At 41.3% G+C, this 24,170-nt stretch overlaps 1 protein-coding gene across 1 annotated transcript; it reads left to right on the top strand.

The window, feature by feature from the left end:
- The first annotated feature begins 2,052 nt into the window (after positions 1–2,052).
- On the top strand, positions 2,053–3,970 carry LOC124612757 (TELO2-interacting protein 2-like). Its single transcript, XM_047141150.1, has one exon. It carries the CDS (start codon positions 2,182–2,184, stop codon positions 3,544–3,546), a length of 1,365 nt encoding a protein of 454 aa, XP_046997106.1. The 5' UTR covers positions 2,053–2,181; the 3' UTR covers positions 3,547–3,970.
- The last annotated feature ends 20,200 nt before the right edge of the window (positions 3,971–24,170 follow it).

The raw sequence follows: 24,170 nt of genomic DNA, 5'->3' as shown, positions 1-24,170 counted from the left end.
CCGCCTGTTGAAACTCCTGTCCGGATGGACATGGGGATTGCATCCTTCTACCATCCTCCACACCTACAAATCCCTCATCCGTCCTATCCTCTGTTATGCCAGCGTCGCCTGGATATCCGCCCCCACCCGCTTTTACAAGGCTCTTCAAGTCCTTGAACGCCATGCGCTCCGCCTTGCCTTCCGTATCCGCCTTCCTTCCCCCACACGGCTCCTGTATGAACTGATCCCCTTCCCCCACCTCCTCTTGTTCCTCCAACATCTCCGCATCCTTTACATTGTTCGCAGGGTTGATCCCCCCCACCCTCTGGTTTCCTCCTTCCTCTCCACCCCTCGCCCGTTGCCGCGCCTCTATCGCTGTATCCCTCCCTCTCTCCACCTCCACACCCTCCATCTCCTTCATCAGGGCAATTTCCAACGCCTCCCCCTCCCGGATGACGAACTTCGCCGTGACATATACCCTTCCTTCCAACTATAACCCGGCCTTGTTCCCCCCCCCCTCCCCAGGGCCCCCTTCTCCTCTTTCCTCCTTCTCCCAGAGCGGATTTTCCTCCATCCCCCCCTCCCCTGAGACCCTGCACCCCATACTTGCCTCTCTCCTTCCCACATCCCTCCCTACCTGGCCCTCTTCCGAGCGCCCCCCATTCCCCTCCCCCATCTCTTCCCCTCCCTCCCTTCTTCAGGTCTCCCTCATCTCCTTGAACCTGGCAGATCCTCTGTATTGATCATCATCAGTGTGCCACGTCAGTGTTGTGTTTCGTGCTGTTTCTCGTGTGCGTCCAGAGGTGTGATTTTAATTGTGTACTGCCTTGAGGTTCGCCGTCAGTGCTACGTTGTGTGCTATGCCATCCGTCACCACCTTTATGCTCCAGTCATACTGTGCCTTGTGTTCTTTTAATCGTCGCAGTGTGTGGCTTTTTGTGTGTGCTACTTTTAAACAGTTTTTTTTATCTCCATTTTACAGTCACCCCGCTTTTTTGTATATTGCCTTCCATGATGTTCTCCCTTTTTTATATCTATGTTCGCCTTCTTCTCTCCTTTGCTGTTTTTAAATGTCTTCTATTGTTTTGTTCTATATCTTTCGGCTGAAGAGCAGCGCATATGCTGCTGCCAGCCCGCCCCGATGGGGAATTGAAATACAATAAAGAAAAAAAAAAAAAAAAAAAAGTTTGTGGATGATTAAGAGTAAAGAATATAGTGACCGAGACAAAAAGACAGCAGCATACAATGTTCTAATTGAAAAATTGTGGGCAGTTGACGCCTCGGCAAACAGAGAAACAGTGATAAAAAAAAAATTCGTTGCGAACTGTTTACCGAAAAGAGTCATCCAAAGTTCAGAAATCTAGAAGATCTGGTGTAGGAGTACATCAAGTATACCAGCCAACGTTATAGTATTTTGATCTGCTTGGCTTTCTTAGTGATCAAGAAACGCCAAGACCAAGCAAGAGTACAATTGAAGATGAAATTGGAGTGTCAATATGCGAGGAAATGGAACACGAGGTAATGTAAAACAATATATTTCACATACGTTTATCAAAGGTTTATTCAAAATAATATATTTGTGTGCAAACATAATAGAAAATTAACTGCTGTTATAAAAAGAAACATGAATATACTTGTCCATGTTTTAGGTTCGCCCTGCAACTCTCGCAGTAAATCTACGTGAGAAAACTGCTTTCGCTTTAGCAGCCACTGTCTACACTGTTTGGACCGCTTTCTCTGTTTCCTGTGGTTGGTTTGAATGTTTCTTGCAACACAAGTTGCGAACACAGACCACAACAGAACTTCCTCCATTTCTATATTTCAAAATAACTTAATTAAATTTTTGACGTTTACGGGGAGCGTAGTCGCTTGCCACTGATATTTCTTTTCTATACCGACAGATGGCGGGCGAGTAGTAGATTGGGGTTTGTGTCGTGTGAACACACCACATTTGCAGCGATCTTTTGCATGTACAGACATCTGCGCCGATGTCTGCGCAGACAGATCGTTGCGTGTTGACTGGGCTTTAGACCACAGACTGTGGCTTACACTTTGCTCCATAGATGTTCCTACTGTATGCCGAACCACTTATTGTCATCTTTGCTGAAATGTAGACTTAAGTGTTTGTAAACAATTTCACGTGAAGCTAGTGCAATTGTGCATACACAATCTGCTGTAGTGGTATGTGTACAATACAGAAAAATGGATGACGGGTTAAGTGAATTAGAAGTGTTATACTCCATTGATGGTGAATACATAACGGATAATACGTGGGATGTGGCGGAGAGAGTTGTGAATTCTTCGTTATTGCCGAAGTTAGACTCTGGATTTGATTTACCACCTCAGAGAAAAGATTTCGCAAATCATATACCCGTTGTTGCTCGTAATTTGAAAGCTCTCAAAGATTTTATGAGAACATTGAAGTCAAGTAGTAATTACGGAACAAAAAGTGCGAAACTTAAATCGAATTTCGCTGTTTCTTTGTTAACACTTTGTGGTGAACATGTTTGTGAGAATATATGGACAAATCAAGAAACTAATACCAACAGTCGTGAAATAATATCGTTGCTGTGTCAGATTTTCGTGTGCGATAGCATTGGGGATCTTCTTGTCGGCGAGAAATGTTACTCGGACCCGGAAGTTCCAAGATTGTACAAACCAGTGTTAACTGCATTACGCCCAAAACTTCTCAAAGATACGTGGAAACATTTCCCAGGGGCTGTTGCGTGCTACTATTGGCTGTTATTCCAGGTGCACAGAAAATATTTAGGCGATTATCTCGGAATGATTGTTCCTACGGCGTTAATTATGACAGATGACTTCATTCCAGAAAATGCCGTGACAGGCATAAAATGTATTGCTTATATCGCAGAACATTCTACTAAGGCAGATTTATACTGCTATGCAGAAGTTATGTATTCAGCAGTAAAGCAGTCTTTGGTTCACAAGAATCCACAAGTCGTTAAAATTGCTGTCCCATGCCTTGTTAATTTATTGGACAAAATTGAAAGAAACTATTTGAAAGATGAATGTATTACAGAGTGGTGTAAGTACGACGAAACTTTCGAAAACATACTTGAACATTTGGAACTGTGGCAAAAAACAGACATTAGGGAAGCCTACTTGGAAAATTTACCTTTATTTCTTGAAAATATGCCATTAAGTCTTGTTAATTGGTCGTCTCGCCTTTTGGAATTATTCAGTAACTATATGGAAATGGGAGGCCATTCTAGTCCAATTTTTTTGAAATATACTGTGTTGTCTCTTAAGGTTTATTTACAAAAAGTATGGCCAAGAATCCAGCATCATTGTAACAGGCTGCTGAGGATGCTTTTTAGATTCCTCATAGATGTGACAGACATACTACACAGTCCAGATGATACAAAGTTGTCTGTCTGCAATGTAGCTATTTATAATGAAGCTCTGAAGGAGGCTGAAGAATGTTTGTTCATAATTGGGTATTGTGCCCCTGAACAAGTGAAGACCACATGTTCCATACTGTTGGAAAAAGATTTATTCAGTGAAGACTTCCATGAAGTTATTCAAAAGATTGTTACATCTCTTTAATCGATTCCCTTCTGTTAGAAAGGAATGATAAGTGTATCTTGATGTTTCCATACAAGAGGCAGGCAGATTGTTTCTGCTATCTCTTGTGGAGTGATAACACAGTAATGCTACATGAACTGATCATCTTCAGCCTTTATTGATCAAACTTGGCAGTTAGAATACATACATCCTTAACATCTACGAATGTTTGGTTTATGACTTGTGTCTTTTAGTATGTATTTCTAATGCTATATCTGATGTGCCTCACACTACAATGAATAGCTATTCTTTTATATTTGCACTTATGTAATGTATATTATATATAAATTGTCTTTAGTGGACTTTACACTGAAACCATTTGCTGCAGTTTTGATTTGTCTGTTAAATATGTTTTGTTGTAATAAATTAATGAGGTACATGTGATTCCTTAAACTTTAAAATCTTATGTCTTGTTGTTATGTTCTTTACTGTGCACATCAACCAGAGAAATACATTGTATTAAGTAGTACAGTGACAGAAAAAAATGGGAACATGTTGACCTACATACTAACTAATCCCACTGTACAAAATATTAGCTGTCCCTTTAATAGAGCACACTGGTCTCTTTGAAGCACTGCAAGAGATGTAGAACTGATACTAGGTAGTCATTTGATCATCCACAGCTGATTTAACACATAGCCCTGGAGAGGTGCTATGTGCCATTCGGCTGTATGGAACGAGCAGAGTAAGATGGACATGGAGACATGACAGGAAGGAACTATTGTGTTTGGATATGCCCAGTTTATTAGTGTGTCAAAGCACTCTCTCCAGTGTGTCTGTAAGAAATGGTGTACAGCTCACACCCACATAACAAGGTCTAAGAACAGTCATTGTAAAAGTATCATAAGTGTTAGGGACTGGAGATGAATGTTGTTGTTGTGGTCTTCAGTCCAGAGACTGGTTTGATGCAGGCCTCCATGCTACTGTATCCTGTGCAAGCTTCTTCATCTCCAAGTAACTACTGCAACCTACATCCTTCTGAATCTGCTTTGTGTATTCATCTCTTGGTCTCCCTCTGTGATTTTTACCCTACACACTGTTCTCCACTACTAAATTGGCAATCCATTGATGCCTCAGAACATATCCTACCAACCTATCCCTTCTTCTAGTCAAGTTGTGCCATAAATTATTCTTCTCCCCGAGTCTAATCAGTAACAACTCATTAGTTATGTGATCTATCCATCGAATCTTCAGCATTCTTCTGTTACACCACATTTTGAAAGCTTCTATTCTCTTCTTGTCAAAACTAGTTATTGTTCATGTTTCATTTCCATAAATGGCTACACTCCATATAAATACTCTCAGGAAAGACTTTCTGACACTTAAATCAATACTCGATGTTGGCAAATTTCTCTTCTTCAGAAGCACTCTCCTTGCCATTGTCAGTCTAGATTTTATATTCTCTCTACTTCAACCATCATCAGTTATTTTGCTCCCCAAATAGCAAAACTCATCCACTACTTTAAGTGTCTTATTTCCTAATCTAATTCCCTCAGCATCACCTGATGTAATTTGGCTACATTCCACTATCCTCGTTTTGATTTTGTTGATGTTCATCTTATATCCTCCTTTCAAGACATGTCCATTCTGTTCAACTGCTCTTCCAGGTCCTTTGCTGTCTCTGACAAAATTACAATGGCATCCGCAAACCGCTAAGTTTTTGTTTCTTCTCCATGGATTTTAATTCCTGCTCCAAACTTTCTTTTATTTCCTGTACTGCTTGCTCAATATACAGATTGAATAACGTTGGGGATAGGCTACAACCCTGTCTCACTCCCTTCCCAGCCACTACTTCCCTTTCATGACCCTCAAGTCTTAAACTGCGTTTGGTTTCTGTACAAATTGTAAATAGTCTTCATTCCCTGTATTTGACCCCTGAAACCAGAATTTGAAAGAGTGTGTTCTAGTCAACATTTTCAAAAGCCTTCTCGAAGTCTACAAATGCTAGAAACAGGTTTGCCTTTCCGTAATTTATCTTCTAAGATAAGTCGTAGGGTCAGTATTGCCTCACATGTTCCAACATTTCTATGGAATCCCCGAGGTCGACTTCTACCAGTTTTTCCATTCGTCTGTAAAGAATTCGTCTTATATTTTGCATCAGTGACTTATTAAACTGATTGTTCGGTAATTTTCACACCTGTCAACACCTGCTTTCTTTGGAATTGGAATTATTATATTCTTCTTGAAGTCTGAGGGTATTTCGCCTGTCTCGTACATCTTGCTTCCCAGATGGTAGAGTTTGTCAGGGTTGGCTCTCCCATGGCTATCAGTAGTTCTAATGGAATTTTTTCTACTCCTGGGGCCTTGTTTTGACTTAAGTCTTTCAGTGCTCTGTCAAATTCTTCGCAAAATACCAATCTCCCATTTCATCTTTCTCTACGTCATCTTTATTTCCATAATATTGCCTTCAAGTACATCGCCCTTGTATAGACGCTTTATATATTCCTTCCACCTTTCAATTTTCCCTTCTTTGCTTAGAACTGGTTCTCCATCTGAGCTCTTGATATTCATACAAGTGGTTCTCTTTTCTCCAAATGTCTCTTTAATTTTCCTATATGCAGTATCTATCTTACCCCTAGTGATATATGCCTCTACATCCTTACATTTGTCCTCTAGCCATCCTTGCTTAGCCACTTTGCACTCCCTGTCGATCTCATTTTTGAGATGTTTGTATTCCTTTTTGCATACTTCATGTATTGTATTTTTATATTTTCTCCTTTCGTCAATTAAGTTCAATATCTCTTCTGTTACCTAAGAATTTCTACTAGCCCTCATCTTTTTACCTACTTGATCCTCTGCTGCCTTTACTATTTCACCCCTCAAAGCTACCCATTGTTCTTCTACTGTATTTCTTTACCCAGTTCTTAGTAATCGTTCCCTAATGCTCTCTCTCAAACTCTCTACAACATCAGGTTCTTTCAGACCCCATCTCCTTAAATTCCCACCTTTTCGCAATTTCTACTGTTCATAACCAATATATTGTGGTCAGAGTCCACATCTGCCCCTGGAAATGTCTTACAATTTAAACCCTCGTTCCTAAATCTGTGTCTTACCATTATATAATCTGTGTGAAACCTTTCAGTGTCTCCAGGCCTCTTCCAGGTATACAACCTTCTTTCCTGATTTTTAAACCAAGTGTTAGCTATGAGTAAGTTATGCTCTGTGCAGAATTCTACCAGGCACCTACCTCTTTCATTCCTTACCCCCATTCCATATTAACCTACAACTTTTTCTTCTCTTCCTTTTCCTACTATCGAATTCCAGTCCTCCATGATTATTAAATTTTCGTCTCCCTTCACTGTCTGAATAATTTCTTTTATCTCATCATACATTTCTTCAATCTCTTCATCGTCTGCTGAGCTAGTTGGCATATAAACTTGTACTACTGTGGTAGGTGTGGGCTTCGTGTCTATCTTAGCTACAATAATGCATTCACTATGCTGTTCGTGGTAGTTTACCCATGCTCCTATTTTTTATTCATTACTAAACCTACTCCTGCATTACCCCTATTTGATTTTGTATTTATGACCCTGTATTAACCTGACAAGAAGTCTTGTTCGTCCTGCCACCGAACTTCACTAATTCCCACTATATCTAACTTTAACCTATCCATTTCCCTTTTTAAGTTTTCTAACGTACCTACCTGATTAAGGGATCTGACATTCCATGCTTGGATCCGTAGAACATGTTTTCTTCCTCCTGATAACAACGTCCTGCTGAGTAGTCCCCGCCCAGTGATCCGAATGGGGGACTATTTTACTCAAGAGAACGTGATCATCATTCAACCATACAGTAAAGCTGCATGCCCTCAGGAAAAATTACAGCTGTAGTTTACCTTTGCTTTCAGCTCTTCGCAGTACAAGCACAGCAAGGCCATTTTGGTTAATGTTACAAGGCCAGATCAGACAATAATCCAGACTGTTGCCCCTGCAACTACTGATAAGGCTGCTGCCCCTTTTCAGGAACCACACATTTGTCTGGCCTCTCAGCAGATACCCCTCCATTGTGATTGTAACTACGGTACGGATATCTCTATCACTGAGGCACACAAGCCTCCCCACCAGTGGCAAGGTCCATGGTTCCTGGGGAGAGATGAATGTTATACCCTTTCAATAGCAATCTGTTTCAAACTAGATTGAAGTTGCTGTTGTCAGTGAATGCTGGTCCATTTCAACCAGATCCTGAGCACATATTGTGTGTGCAATGCATATTTGGAATTGGATACTCCCAAAAGACAGTTGCTCGCAGCAGCATGTACAACTTCTCCACACTAAAGCGATGATTTGCGCAGTTGCTGTCAGGAAGGGCAGGAGGCGTGGTTTTCCCCACATAAGGACTATCAAGGAGAGAGAAGCAGTGACGGGAAGGTAGCGTCGGCTGCTTCCTGTGGTGCTGGCTCCATTACTCTTAACAATATGTATAGTAATACTTAACGTGTAGGGGCAGCTTAAGGTTGGCGGCTCTTTTCTGTTTCTGGCTACTCGAGTAAAATCAGCAACTTCTCATGGACAAACTGTAAAGGTGAATGTTTTCAGTGGGCAAATTAAACAGTAGTTGAATGGAGACATATAGTGTGGTCTACTGATTCGCTGGTTTGCCTCTCTTTAAATGATGCAAGATTGTGAGTGCATTACAGTTTCCATGAGAAATTTAACCTTGCAATTGTGGATGCTGTAGTTCAGGCCAGATATGATTCTTTTGGGGGTGTTTTTTGTATGATGACTTCAATGCACTCATTCTGGTTGCTATGAATTTGAAACAGGATAGTGGTTTCAGCATTCTCAGTGCCTAAGTATTGCCCTTTCTTTCAAATTTTCATTGTGAGTACACTGTGGACACTACAATCATGTGTAATGACAACATTCGTGTTCACAGGGCTCCAAGCATACATTCCTGGTTTGATGAAATCTCAGGGACTTTATCACACGTCAAGTGGTCCTTAAATCTGCCAACCTTGACCCCATAGAAGATGTTTCAGATTATTTTTTACAGCAGGTAAAAAATAGCAGTCAACACCCCTGTAATTTGGTAGTTCTAAAGGATCTGTCGTCTGTGAGTGGTCTCAGCTGGACATTGCATATCAGGAGAAACTTTTGGACTCTTCTCCATGTTGAAGAGAGGCCATTATCAAAGCTAGAGGCAGTGTTATATGGTACTGATGTCTGCTGGGGTTGATTAATTTTTGTTCAGTTTGCTTATAATGCAGTCTGCTTATTAAGTTCCAGTCATGGCTGTAGCTGTGTATTTGCAGGGAATGTATATGGAAAGGAGGTGGGGGGTGTAGCAGGGTAGATGGTATCTAACATATTGCTGCATGAAATTTGTATTTGTTCTGTGCACATTTCACAAAACACTGTTAGCACTAATAGAAAAGGCATTATTATTGATCTCCTTGTAAAATGTAAACTGACAACTCTATAAAATGTAGCATTCAAAGTTTTCGTTGCTCGCTTACAAGCGGTATTATTTCCAGAGTTGTCGTTGAGGACTGGCCATGTGTTAAATTGTACTGAATCTTAGAGGGGGTCCAACAAAGGACTCCTTGATTTTAAAATTAAGTAACATGAAAACTAAGATCAACAGAACGCAACAAATGGTAAATTTATTATGAAAGCTATAAGAATCTTATACAGACATTCAAAATAGTAGCTACAAAAGCTGCTAACAGGTGGTTCTCTACAGCTCAAACCAGCATGCATAAATAAATTTGTCCTCTTCAGGCAGTCTTTACAATCACATCACAGTCTTTTCAAAACATCTACCATTCATATTATAGAGGTGGTGCAAATGAACTATGAATTTTGCAACTTGAAGTGTCTCAACAAAAATGGATGCAGTTGACACACAGACTTACTATTCTAGCCCGTCCAGTGGCTTTAAATTCACCCCACAAAAAGTGGTCACACGGAGTTAGATCATGTCAGTATGGTGGCCAATCCATTCTGGCATTTGTAAATTTGGGACAGTAGTGACTCTATTCTCATATTATTCATCATGAAAGTGAATTGCCTGTTCATTGCAATGTGATTGGACCCCATCTCGGATGAATGATTTAATGTCTAGTTGATCGTTCAATATTTGCTGCACGGCACCAAAGTGTTCCATAATAGGAATGTAATGTTCACTAATTATCAATTCTCGCATGAAAAAAAGGTCCAGCAGTGCCTCTGATGCATATCTTAGGCCCAAACAGTAACTTTGAGAGAATGCAGTGGTTTTGTTTCACACAAATGGCGATTTCCAGAACCCCAAAATTCCCAGTTTTGTTAATTCACGAATCCCTTCACATGGAAATGTGCTGCAGCTGTGAAGCAGATGGAGCCAGTGTCAAATCCTTCATTTTCCATAACTGCGAGAAACTGCTTTGCAGTATCAGCCCTTTGTCACACATGGCTTCAGGCATCACAATGTGATTTTGGAGTTTGAATGAAACTGTGCAGACTGCGTCTCCGTATTCTACGCATGCTACAACATTTCAAAACAGTTTCTGCAGCAATTTTTTCAATGAATATCCTTGGATTTTGCTGAATATGTTTAGAAAATGTAGCTGCATTTTCAAGAATAACTACAGCTGGTCTGGGGCCAACATTCCCCATTAGATAGTCAGCCACATTGCCTGCCCATTCAAATTTGACGAACTTACAAATGGTTTTGCAGTAGGTCCTCTTGTAACTTTAAATCACATTTGAAATCTGTGCCTTGTTGCCGAATTTTGTGTTCTAACTAGTAATATTATGGTACCAGAAACACAAGTTTTTCAATGGAATACATGATTTCAGCCTCTTCATTGAGTACACTAATCTCCTTTCACATTTCAGCAGTGGAAATGCTTGCTCTGGACTTTGGAATATTATTTATAGGCACTGTGTATTGCGTTTACAGCACAATCTGTTAGAAGATTTTGTTAGTACTGCTTTGAAACACCTGTATATAATTCTTATAACTTTGACAATAAATTTAGAGGTTTCTGCAGTCTTCTTTTGATCTTCATTTTCATATAACTTAATTTTAAAATTGTTTTAAATTACTTCCGCTATTTGTTTTACAACAGATTTTGTTAACTCTGCTCAGTGTGAGCAGTTATGTACTGTTAAATAATTAACAATTCTTCATTTTATCTGCAACAAATGTCAATACAGTTACAACTAACTTATGTAAATATACATTTAAATACTGGCATCCCTGCAAAGACTATTAAAACTGTAGTTCTGTTCTGGTATCCTACACTAGTAAAATGTGTGCATAGCAGTACCTACACCAACTTGTTTATTCTCAGTGTAAATCTTTATAAGTGTATAAGCTCATAGAACTTTAAGAACTGAATTATTAGTTATATTAATTTGAGCTGCTTCACCATCCTATTCTGTTCCTCAATGCGTGGAAGGTGCAGATAGACTTTTCTGATAGCTTCTAGATATTCTTCATCCATCTACACTCCTGGAAATGGAAAAAAGAACACATTGACACCGGTGTGTCAGACCCACCATACTTGCTCCGGACACTGCGAGAGGGCTGTACAAGCAATGATCACACGCACGGCACAGCGGACACACCAGGAACCACGGTGTTGGCCGTCGAATGGTGCTAGCTGCGCAGCATTTGTGCACCGCCGCCGTCAGTGTCAGCCAGTTTGCTGTGGCATACGGAGCTCCATCATAGTCTTTAACACTGGTAGCATGCCGCGACAGCGTGGACGTGAACCGTATGTGCAGTTGACGGACTTTGAGCGAGGGCGTATAGTGGGCATGCGGGAGGCCGGGTGGACGTACCGCCGAATTGCTCAACAAGTGGGGCGTGAGGTCTCCACAGTACATCGATGTTGTCACCAGTGGTCGGCGGAAGGTGCACGTGCCCGTCGACCTGGGACCGGACCGCAGCGACGCACGGATGCACGCCAAGACCGTAGGATCGTACGCAGTGCCGTAGGGGACCGCACCGCCACTTCCCAGCAAATTAGGGACACTGTTGCTCCTGGGGTATCGACGATGACCATTCGCAACCGTCTCCATGAAGCTGGGCTACGGTCCCGCACACCGTTAGGCCGTCTTCCGCTCACGCCCCAACATCGTGCAGCCCGCCTCCAGTGGTGTCGCGACAGGCGTGAATGGGGGGACGAATGGAGAATGTCGTCTTCAGCGATGAGAGTCGCTTCTGCCTTGGTGCCAATGATGGTCGTATGCGTGTTTGGCGCCGTGCTGGTGAGCGCCACAATCAGGACTGCATACGACCGAGGCACACAGGGCCAACACCCGGCATCATGGTGTGGGGAACGATCTCCTACACTGGCCGTACACCACTGGTGATCGTCGAGGGGACACTGAATAGTGCACGGTACATCCAAACCGTCATCGAACCCATCGTTCTACCATTCCTAGACCGGCAAGGGAACTTGCTGTTCCAACAGGACAATGCACGTCCGCATGTATCCCGTGCCACCCAACGTGCTCTAGAAGGTGTAAGTCAACTACCCTGACCAGCAAGATCTCCGGATCTGTCGCCCATTGAGCATGTTTGGGACTGGATGAAGCGTCGTCTCACGCGGTCTGCACGTCCAGCACGAACGCTGGTCCAACTGAGGCGCCAGGTGGAAATGGCATGGCAAGCCGTTCCACAGGACTACATCCAGCATCTCTACGATCGTCTCCATGGGAGAATAGCAGCCTGCATTGCTGCGAAAGGTGGATATACACTGTACTAGTGCCGACATTGTGCATGCTCTGTTGCCTGTGTCTATGTGCCTGTGGTTCTGTCAGTGTGATCATGTGATGTATCTGACCCCAGGAATGTGTCAATAAAGTTTCCCCTTCCTGGGACCATGAATTCACGGTGTTCTTATTTCAATTTCCAGGAGTGTAGTTACTTCTTTTGTCAGTGGTGTTAACTTAGTGACTCTATTCACAAATGTTCATCACAGTCTTGAGAACAATCGCCATCACCTCTCTTGGCATTGTTTTGCCCTTAAACCTCAGAAATACTTCACAGTGCAATTTTTTCACAGCTGTTTTGAATCTGACTCAATTGAAGCTTATGTAGGACTAAACTGACTGCAAAATATACCATTGCAATTATGATAGCTTTTTGTGAGCTCTTATTCAGCATGGTAGTAGGCTATGAAGTTACTTGTTTCTTCTGGCAAAATGGACAGACACCTCTTCTACTCTCCATAAAGTGGAGCCATTTGATAATTGTGTTTTAGACCTTAACAATTTTCTTATTATTGTGATATATACTCTTTAGTTTACTGACACCTCGCATTTCATTTGGGTGTGAAAATACCCTGTGGCTCATTACATTTATGTTCCAAATGTGCTCCGCATTTTACTATTAACATTTATTCTTATTATTGTGAAACGTTAATAGCTGTATACCTGAAATTGGCTGTGACAGTGCTACATTCCTAGTGTGTTAAGTACAGCACTATGCAAAATTATGTGTATTTTATTCCAGTAATTAATTCTATCTAAATAAATGGCCACCTTTTCCGCAAAGTAGGCAATTTGTAGCCCTATCACAGAAGCACTACTACAAGCAGTTATTACTAAACCCAGTCTACTACATTATATAATCTACTACCAATTTAAATTTACTGCACAACAGTGTGTTACAACATCCTCTGCAGTCATTGTTACAGTGACTGTGAACTTCATCCTCAAAGCTTGTACTTTCCATACTCATGCCTAGCCTGCTGGCAGTAGTTTATATGGCTGTTTGGTTAAGGAGTGCAGCATTTTATTTAAATTGCTCTAATGCAGGAATTATTAAATAAAAGTAATCATTTTTAAGGAATTGTTAACATTAGAGCTTTATTATACTTAAAACAAAATAAGCTTTCAGAGATTATACTTTGAAACAATCTTGGAAACAAAGTACTGCAGCACAATCTCTTCAGTTTCTAGTAGTTCTATATAGAACTTTAAACATTTTTTTTTCTTTCATGAGAAAATGTTGCAGTTTCTGATTAATCTCGATTCTCTTACTTTCTAACAAATATCTAAATATTGCATCAACATAGATATACCTCCATTTATCTGACGAAAGTTGTGTTGCTCTTCATCAACAGATGGCAGAGAAATACAGTTATTACCTGCAACACTACTGGTGGCAAGCTCACGATCAGGCTACTGCCAGTGCAAACACTTACAGAGTATGAGTGCATGTTTGAGATTCCCGACTTGACATGTTAACACTCTTTGTGCCTTATTGTACCAGCATTCATGTAGTTTGGATGTTCCAGGCTGACAGTCAGTGATTTTTGTCATCGTATCCCTCCACTGACCAGAGTTTAATGGGTGACGTGTAGCAGCCATACACTTTCAGCTAGTGTCATTTATTTGTACTTATTTTCAATGCTTTGCAAAGTCATCCAATACCTTTCTAGGCATTGACACTGTTAGGCTAGTAGTATAGGCCATATTTCCATATCTTTAACTGTTTGAATTACATTTTTATTTGGTAGTGCCTGTCTTCACCAGAGGCCAACTGGACATATGTATAGAGCACACATGTATTATATAAACGTGATTTCCTTTGGCAGCACTATGCCTGAGGAAGACTGTTTTTCTGTCCTACAACTATATGGCTAGGGGCCATGGCCTGTAAGTAAGTGCACCTTTTCACGTGTTGGCTTGGCTCTTAAGTAAATTAGAATATTATGGTGTCACCGGCAATGCTGCGAAATGGTTTGAGTCTTATCTATCTAACAGGAAACAAAGGGTGTTGTCGTTGAAAAATATCTGTGCAGTAAGCAGTCAGTCTTCATCTGATTGGGAATTAATTACATGTAGCGTTCCTCAAGGTTCCATCTTGGGTCCATTGTTTTTCCTTGTGTACTTTAATGACCTCTCGTCTGTTACATTGCCAGATGCTAAATTTGTTTTGTTTGCAGATGATACAAACATTGCAGTAAGTGGCAAGTCAAGTACAGATTCAGAAATAGCTGCCAATCAAATTTTCACTGTTGTTAAACTTTGAGAAGACCCACTATATCCAGTTCAGATCCAGTAGGAGATTTCCTTCCAGCATGCATATAATGTATGAAGACATGCAGATCGACTAAGTTGACAGTGTTGAATCTCCGGGATTTCAACCTGATAGTAAATTCAGTTGGGAAGGGCATACCACAGAATTGCTGAAGTGCCTAAACAAGTCCGTATTTGCAGTGAGACTGATGTCAGATATAAGAGGTGTAAATATAAAAAAGCTTTTGTACATTGCTTACTTTCATTCTGTTATATCATACGGGACAATATTCTAAGGTAACTCTTCAAACTGAGCAAAAGTTTTTAGGGTGCAAAAGTGTGTGATAAGAATCATTGTGGTGTAAATTAAAGAACATCATGTAGAAACCTGTTCAAGGAACGTTGTATTCTAACCACTGCTTCTCAATATATTATGTATTGTTGAAGGTAATATATCTCTATTTCCAAACAATAGCTCAATACATGGTATCAATACTAGGAATAAGAACAACCTACATAAAGATCTAAGATCACTTGGTCCAAAAAGGGGTTCAATATTAAGTAACACACATTTTCAATAAATTGCCAGCAACCATTAAAACTTGGTTTCAGATAAAGCATGGTTTAAAAGAGTTTGAAAGACTTTTTGATAGTTAACTCCTTCTACTCTATAGATGAATATCTTAGCAGAAACCGTTAGGCCAGCTTAAGTAAAAATGTCTGTTAGATTTCAGTTTTGAAGCACTTGGTCATAACAGTCAAGATTAGGTATTTTGTGTATGACAAATTTATTAATAGTACATAACTATGTTTCATTCTGACAGTGTATTAATTCTGTAAGTACGAGGCATGTTTTTTAAGTAAGTACCATTTTGAAATTAAAAAAAGACATACTAAGATATCTCAATAATTTTATTTTTACATGAAAGCCTGTACCTTACTCTACTTTTCTACCTAATTTCCATCAATATTGAGGCACTTGTCATGATGTTGTACCAGTTTTTGAATACCCTCCTCATCGAAGTCTGCCACCCGACTTGTTGTTAACCACTGCATCACCACTGTTTTGACTTTGTCATTGTCTTGAAGACACTGACCGCCCAGTGTTTCTTCAAGTGCAGGAATAGATGGTAGCCACTGGGCGCAAGATCGGGGCTATACAGAGGATGATCTAGAGTTTCCCATCAAAAAGATGTGACAGATCTTTGGTCTTATTTGCCACATGCAGACGGGCATTGTCTTGCAGCAAAACGGTGCCCTTGCTCAACTTCCATGGACTGTTGCTTTGATTCTGGTGTGACGTAGGCCACCCATGTTTCATCGCCCATAGCAATTTGGCTTATGAAAACGTCACCGTCATTGTACCGCGCAAGGAAAGTCAATCCACTGTCTAAATGTTTAGTTTTGTGCACATCAGTCAACATTTTCGGTATCCAACGTGCGCAAAATTTTTGGTAATTCAAGTGGTCGGTCACAATGCCATACAAAACACTATGAGAAATATTAGGAAAGTCATCCTGCAGGGAGGAAATCATAAAGTGTCTGTTTTCTCTCACCTTATTGTCCACTTCCTGCGCCAAACTTTCATTAACGACCGAAGGATGCCCACTCTGTTGTTTGTCATGCACATTTGTGTGGCCATCTTTAAATGCTCTCACCCACTTTCTTACCATTCCATCACTCATAATGTTTTCTCCGTAAACTGCACAGCTCTCATGATAAACATCCATCACTTTTAGGCCTTTAGCACTAAGAAATCTTATAACAGCCCGTACTTCACAATCGGTGGGACTCACCATTATCGGAGGCATCTTAAACACTCAGTACACAACGCAAACAAGGAAGAATCAGACTGTAATAGTGTCAGTGTGTAGATTAAGGTTCAGGCTTTCATGTAAAAATAAAATTATTGAGATATCTTAGCATGTCTTTTTATAATTTCAAAACGGTACTGACTTAAAAAACACTTCTCATATTAGCTATTCCAGTTTACTGCATTGTATTCACCTATTTTGACAAATGATCAGGGTAGTAGGTATTATATTCAAATGTTTTATGTTATACTTTCTGACGTGTACCACACCCACGAAAATCATCTCATTTTTTGGGTCTGTGGAACGAAAACTGAATCTATCTATCTATCTTGGAAAGTTATAATTTTAGTCTTTCTCATAGAATGCAAGAAATTATAAAAATTCTTTAGAATGCACGAGAGATTGCTCATTGACTCTGCTGTAAATATGTCACTTTCAGTTTCTTGTGTCCTAAATGCTGGTTGAAAAATTATCTATTTAATTTTGTCAGAATTCCCATTTTTTGTTATTATTATTGCAGTATTTCGTCTACTGCCATCAACAGATCAAAACTTAGAACTTATCAAATTCCAGTGTCAACTGCTAATGAAACAAGCCCTGGCCTATTTATGCACACCTTTTATTGCAAGCGGCACTGAACTTAGCTTGACATGTCCGAAGGCCTGATCTGATGATGACAGTAGCCAAAACCTCATAAAAAATGAAAATATAATGAGTGATCCAAACAACATTATTCCCAAAAGTAAGCATTCTGAGAATGGCTCTGTGACTATGGCTTTGAATGTTATCCCAGAGAAAGAAATCTGTGGAGTGAATATATTTTGCTGGCGATATCTTAATCTCTGTTTGTACTGTTTTGTCTTTCCAACAGTTCAGGGAACAGCGGTATATGGGCATTATGAGGATGCCAAGGTTTTATGAGTATGTATCACTATTTTGATGTTTACAGCATCATATTCATCACAGTTGTCATAACACTATTGGCCTAACTAAAGGGGATTATTTAGTACTGTCTTGTCTTTTCTAAGACCATACCAATTTGGGTTCAGTTTGGCTACCCTTTTGTAAGCCAGTAGTAGATTGCATAAGAGATTTTTAATATATGACCCAAAGTATGTAACAAACACATTGGTCCATATGATTTTACTACTGGTGGGCTTTTTTTCCATTTCTTTATTATGATGCCCTTGACTTCCATGTGCACAAAAATTCTGCCTTGGAGAATTGACTTAAAATTCTGCCTTGGAGAATTGACCTAAAATTCTGTCTTGGACAATTGACTTCTGTTAAAATACTTCCTGAGAAATTATTTGCTCCCTTGCTTTATGGAGCACTTCTGAACAGATTCTATTTCAGTTCGATTTCTTCCACCTTATCAATAGCACAATAATCATCGATATCCTTAGTGTGTGAAGAATACACCAATGTGTTCCAAACATTGTGGTCATTAGTTGAATTTTGCTCCATAAAGTGAGAGAGCAGCCTATTTCAACACAACTTCAAGCTCACTTTCAAACTAACACCTTTCTTATATGGGTTTGACAGCTGTAGAGTCTATCTGATCCCCTCCAGTAAAATTGTTATAGTACTGTATTCATATTTAATTTTACTTTATCAATATTACCACCACCAGTGCTCCTTTCTTGAGTTTTGTGCCTTCTCATGATAATTGCTCTTGATTGTTAGTTCAGTGGCATGCGTTTAAACCATTTCTCTGCCTGGAAGTGATTTCTGATTTCCTCTTTGTGTTGACTCTGTGTTTAGCAAACAGATTGCTACAGTCGTGCATTTAACCGAACCTGATGATGAGGATTCTGATGCAGAGATATGTTCCTCAGTGACATGCTTTGTTCTGAAATATTCGTTACTCACTCACAAGATCATAAATAATTTATAAGTGTCCAGTGATGTTTGGAGCTCAATCTCCAACTCCTCTAGATAAGCTGTCGTCAGTATTGAATAATTCTGTATCCATCTGTATGAATGTGATAAGTTACTCATTCATGTTATCATCATGTCCCGCACAACATGGCTGTAATTAAAGATCAGATATTGTCTTGTTAATGACCAACAGATTCATTTCATCTATTACCTTTTACAGTTCTCCATTGTTATACTATTCTATTCTACAGAATGGGGTTACAGGTGCACACATTTATAGGAAGTTAACTTGGTGAACATACTCTGACATTATCTACATCTACATACATACTCTGCTATCCACCATACGGTGCATGGCGGAGGGTACCTCATACCACAACTAGCATTTTCTCTCCTTGTTCCACTCCCAAACAGAACGAGGGAAAAATGACTGCCTATATGCCTCTGTACGAGCCCTAATCTCTATTATCTTAAATTTGTGGTCTTTCTGCGAAATGTAAGTTGGCAGCAGTAAAATTGTACTGCAGTCAGCCTCAAATGCTGGTTCTCTAAATTTCCTCAGTAGCGATTCACGAAAAGAACTCCTCCTTTCCTTTAGAGACTCCCACCCGAGTTCCTGAAGCATTTCCGTAACACTCACGTGATGATCAAACCTACCAGTAACAAATCTAGCAGCCCGCCTCTGAATTGCTTCTATGTCCTCCCTCAATCCGACCTGATAGGGATCCCAAATGCTCGAGCAGTACTCAAGAATAGGTCGTATTAGCGTTTTATAAGTGGTCTCCTTTACAGATGAACCACATCTTCCCAAAATTCTACCAGTGAACCGAAGACGACTATCTGCCTTCCCCACAACTGCCATTACATGCTTGTCCCACTTCATATCGCTCAGCAATGTTACGCCCAAATATTTAATCGACATGAATATGTAAAGCGCTACACTACTAATGGAGTATTCAAACATTACAGGATTCTTTTTCCTATTCATCTTCATTAATTTACATTTATCTATATTTAGAGTTAGCTGCCATTCTTTATACCAATCACAAATCCTGTCCAAGTCATCTTGTATCCTCCTACAGTCACTCAACGATGACACCTTCCCGCACACCACAGCATCATCAGCAAAATAGCCGCACATTGCTATCCAGCGTATCCAAAATATCATTTATGTAGACAGAAAACAACAGCGGACCTACCACACTGCCCTGGGGCACTCCAGATGATACCCTCACCTCCGATGAACACTCACCATGGAGGACAACATACTGGGTTCTATTACTTAAGAAGTCCTCGAGCCACTCACATACTCGGGAACCAATCCCATATGCTCGTACCTTAGTTAGGAGTCTGTCAAACATTGCAATGATTTTCTTTTTGTCTCATTACAGGGACTGTCATGAGCATGCTGATGGCAGACATTACTTAATACACAACTCTTCAGTATTAACTAACATAGTCTATGGCTTCTACTTCCCTATCACTGTCCAGTGGCCATTTAAATAATTCTGATTCAGAATCATTGCATCATGAGGATACAAAATCTCTCCATCCCTATCCATTTATTCATTCAGTAATCTACACTCCTGGAAATTGAAATAAGAACACCGTGAATTCATTGTCCCAGGAAGGGGAAACTTTATTGACACATTCCTGGGGTCAGATACATCACATGATCACACTGACAGAACCACAGGCACATAGACACAGGCAACAGAGCATGCACAATGTCGGCACTAGTACAGTGTATATCCACCTTTCGCAACAATGCAGGCTGCTATTCTCTCATGGAGACGATCGTAGAGATGCTGGATGTAGTCCTGTGGAACGGCTTGCCATGCCATTTCCACCTGGCGCCTCAGTTGGACCAGCGTTCGTGCTGGACGTGCAGACCGCGTGAGACGACGCTTCATCCAGTCCCAAACATGCTCAATGGGGGACAGATCCGGAGATCTTGCTGGCCAGGGTAGCTGACTTACACCTTCTAGAGCACGTTGGGTGGCACGGGATACATGCGGACGTGCATTGTCCTGTTGGAACAGCAAGTTCCCTTGCCGGTCTAGGAATGGTAGAACGATGGGTTCGATGATGGTTTGGATGTACCGTGCACTATTCAGTGTCCCCTCGACGATCACCAGTGGTGTACGGCCAGTGTAGGAGATCGTTCCCCACACCATGATGCCGGGTGTTGGCCCTGTGTGCCTCGGTCGTATGCAGTCCTGATTGTGGCGCTCACCTGCACGGCGCCAAACATGCATATGACCATCATTGGCACCAAGGCAGAAGCGACTCTCATCGCTGAAGACGACACGTCTCCATTCGTCCCTCCATTCACGCCTGTCGCGACACCACTGGAGGCGGGCTGCACGATGTTGGGGCGTGAGCGGAAGACGGCCTAACGGTGTGCGGGACCGTAGCCCAGCTTCATGGAGATGGTTGCGAATGGTCCTCGCCGATACCCCAGGAGCAACAGTGTCCCTAATTTGCTGGGAAGTGGCGGTGCGGTCCCCTACGGCACTGCGTAGGATCCTACGGTCTTGGCGTGCATCCGTGCGTCGCTGCGGTCCGGTCCCAGGTCGACGGGCACGTGCACCTTCCGCCGACCACTGGCGACAACATCGATGTACTGTGGAGACCTCACGCCCCACGTGTTGAGCAATTCGGCGGTACGTCCACCCGGCCTCCCGCATGCCCACTATACGCCCTCGCTCAAAGTCCGTCAACTGCACATACGGTTCACGTCCACGCTGTCGCGGCATGCTACCAGTGTTAAAGACTGCGATGGAGCTCCGTATGCCACGGCAAACTGGCTGACACTGACAGCGGCGGTGCACAAATGCTGCGCAGCTAGCGCCATTCGACGGCCAAAACCACGGTTCCTGGTGTGTCCGCTGTGCCGTGCGTGTGATCATTGCTTGTACAGCCCTCTCGCAGTGTCCGGAGCAAGTATGGTGGGTCTGACACACCGGTGTCAATGTGTTCTTTTTTCCATTTCCAGGAGTGTACTTTACATGATATTCTTAGTGTTCATTTCTTCTGAACAAACATTTTATGTATTTTAAGTTCACTGCCCCCAGGAGATAATTCCATTTGACGACAAAGTGAAAATATGCTAAATAAGCCAACACACTTGTCTTTAGGTCAACACAGTGACATGTTTCTAAGGGCATAACATGCTGAACTGAGCTTCTTGGTTAGTTTCTGTGTCTTGGCACCATTTTAATTTGTTATCCAGCTGGACCCCAAAAAATTTTACAAATTGTGCTTTGTTCAATGTATGACCATTAATTTCTACTTCCAGTGCTAAAAGGAAATTACTGCTTGTCTGAAACTGCATAACGTGAGTCTTTGCGAGACTGAGACAGGAACTGTTGGCTGTGAATCACTTCTACACCTGTTCAGCTATTATCTGAGCTGTGTGTGATAAGTTTGAGTTTCAACCCTTGATGAGTATGCTTGTGGCATCAGGAAACATTGCAATTTTAGAGCTGTCCTTTAAAGTCAGTGGCAGAACATTGGTATTGTTGATTCTCCTGTCCAGGATTTTTATGGAATATTTTGAAACTGTCTTGATTTTGCTTAAAAATAACATTGGAACCTTACGTATGTTCCACGTACAGAAATATAAATGGATATAGATCAAGGTCGACAATGCGAAGTCGGTTTGTAGTAAAAACATATCTGTTACTGATAAGTCAGAATACACTATGTGATTAAAAGTATCCGAACACCTAGCTGAAAATGACTTACAAGTTCGTGGCGCCCTGCATCGGTAATGCTGGAATTCAATATGGTGTTGCCCCCCCCCCCCCCCCCCCCCTTAGCCTTGATGACAGCTTCCACTCTCGCAGGCATACATTCAGTCAGGTGCTGGAAGGTTTATTGGGGAACGGCAGCCTATTCTTCATGGAGTGCTGCACTGAGGACAGGTATCGATATGAGTCGGTGTGGGCTGGCACGATCTCAGCGTTCCAAAACTTCCCAAAGGTGTTCTGTAGGATTCAGGTCGGGACTCTGTGCAGGACAGTCCATTACAGGGATGTTATTGTTATGTAACCACTCTGCCACACACCGTTCATTATGAACAGGTGCTCGATCGTGTTGTAAAATGCAGTCGCCATCCCTGAAATGTTCTTCAACAGTGGGAAGCAAGAAGGTGCTTAAAACATCAATGTGGGCCTGTGCTGTGATGGTGCCATGCAAAGCAACAAAGGTTCCTAGCCCCCTCTGTGAAAAACACGACCACGCCATAACACCACCACCTCCAAATTTTACTGTTGGCACTACATACACTGGCAGATGACATTCACCGGGCATTCACCATACCCACACCCTGCCATCACATAACCACATTGTGCACGGTGATTCGTCACTCCAACGTTCAGTTGTACAATGTTTACACTCCTTACACCAAGCGAGGCATTGTTTGGCATTTACCTGCGAGGTGTGTGGCTTATGAACAACCACTCAACCATGGAATCCAAGTTTTCTCCCCTCCTGTCTAACTGTCATAGTACTTGCAGTGGATCCTGATGCAGTTTGGAATTCCTGTGTGATGGCCTGGGTAGATGTCTGCCTATTACACATTACGACCCTCTTCAACTGTCAGCGGTCTCTGTTTGTCAAGACGAGGTCGGCCTGTATGCTTTTGTGCTGTGTGTGTCCCTTCACGTTTCCATTTTACTATCACATCAGAAATAGTGGACTTACGAATGTTTAGGAGTGTGGAAATCTCACATACAGACATATGACACAAGTGATACCCAATCACCCGACCATGTTCGAAGTCCGTGAGTTCCATGGAGTGCCCCATTCTGCTCTCTCATGATGTCTAATGACTGCTGGGGTCACTGATATGGAGTACGTGGCAATAGGTGGCAGCACAATGCACCTAATATGAAAAACATATGTTTTTGTGGGTGTCCAGATACTTCTAATCACATAGTTTTATGTACAGTATTTAACAGTCACTTTCTGAGTGTTGCTGGTGAATTAAATAAAAATATGATATCATTTTATTTCATATAATTTGCTATCAAATGTACAGTTCAATTTTAGAAGTGGTTTAACAGCTGAAAATGCTATATTCTCTCTTCTCTGTGAAGTACAAGATGGATTAAACAGAAGGCTTTGAATGTTCAGCATCTTTTTTTATTTAACTATGGCATTTGATTGTGCTGATCACAAAATATTGTTCCAGAAGTTGGAAAATTATGGAATACAGGGAGTAACTCTCAATTAGTTCACCTCTTACTTTAACAACAAACAGCAAAAGGTCATTAGAATGGCTACGACATGGGGTCTGAGTGGGGCATGTTTAAATGGGGTACCCCAAGAATCATTGCTGGGGCCATTCCTGTTTCATATTTATATGAATGATGTGCCCTCTAATATTACAGGTGACTAAAATATTTCTGTCTGCTGATGACATTAGCTTGGTAGTAAAGGCTGTTGTGTGCCATGTTGGCACTGTTTTTAAATAGTGCAGTTCATGACATAAGTTCATGGCTTGTAGAAAATAAACTAATGTTAAATCACAGTAAGACTCAGTTTCTAACACACAAATCAACAAAACACCATGTTTTAACTTCATAGAATAGGTCTATGATTAGTGAAACTAAACAGTTTAGAATGTCTAGTTGTTCAGATAGACAGTGAACTGTCATGTAAAGCCCACATTCAGGATGTTATTCAGAAGCTTAATGTTGCCATTCATCTGAAGTAAGTGATATTTCCACATGAAAAGTAGTCATTCACTTATGACATATGGTATTATATTTTGGGGGAACTCTTCCCTTTCTCAAAGGATATGTTTGGCTCAGAAATGGGCAGTTCAGGCAATAAGTGGTGTAAGTTTGCAAACCTCTTGTCGACTCCTGTTCATTAGTCCGGGTATTCAGACATCGTCCTCTCTCTCTCTCTCTCTCTCTCTCTCTATACCATTATTCTTGTT

Source organism: Schistocerca americana, chromosome 4 (genome assembly GCF_021461395.2).
Source record: "Schistocerca americana isolate TAMUIC-IGC-003095 chromosome 4, iqSchAmer2.1, whole genome shotgun sequence".
NCBI classification, from domain to species: Eukaryota; Metazoa; Arthropoda; class Insecta; order Orthoptera; family Acrididae; genus Schistocerca; species Schistocerca americana.
This window is presented reverse-complemented; position numbering and strand designations above follow the sequence as displayed.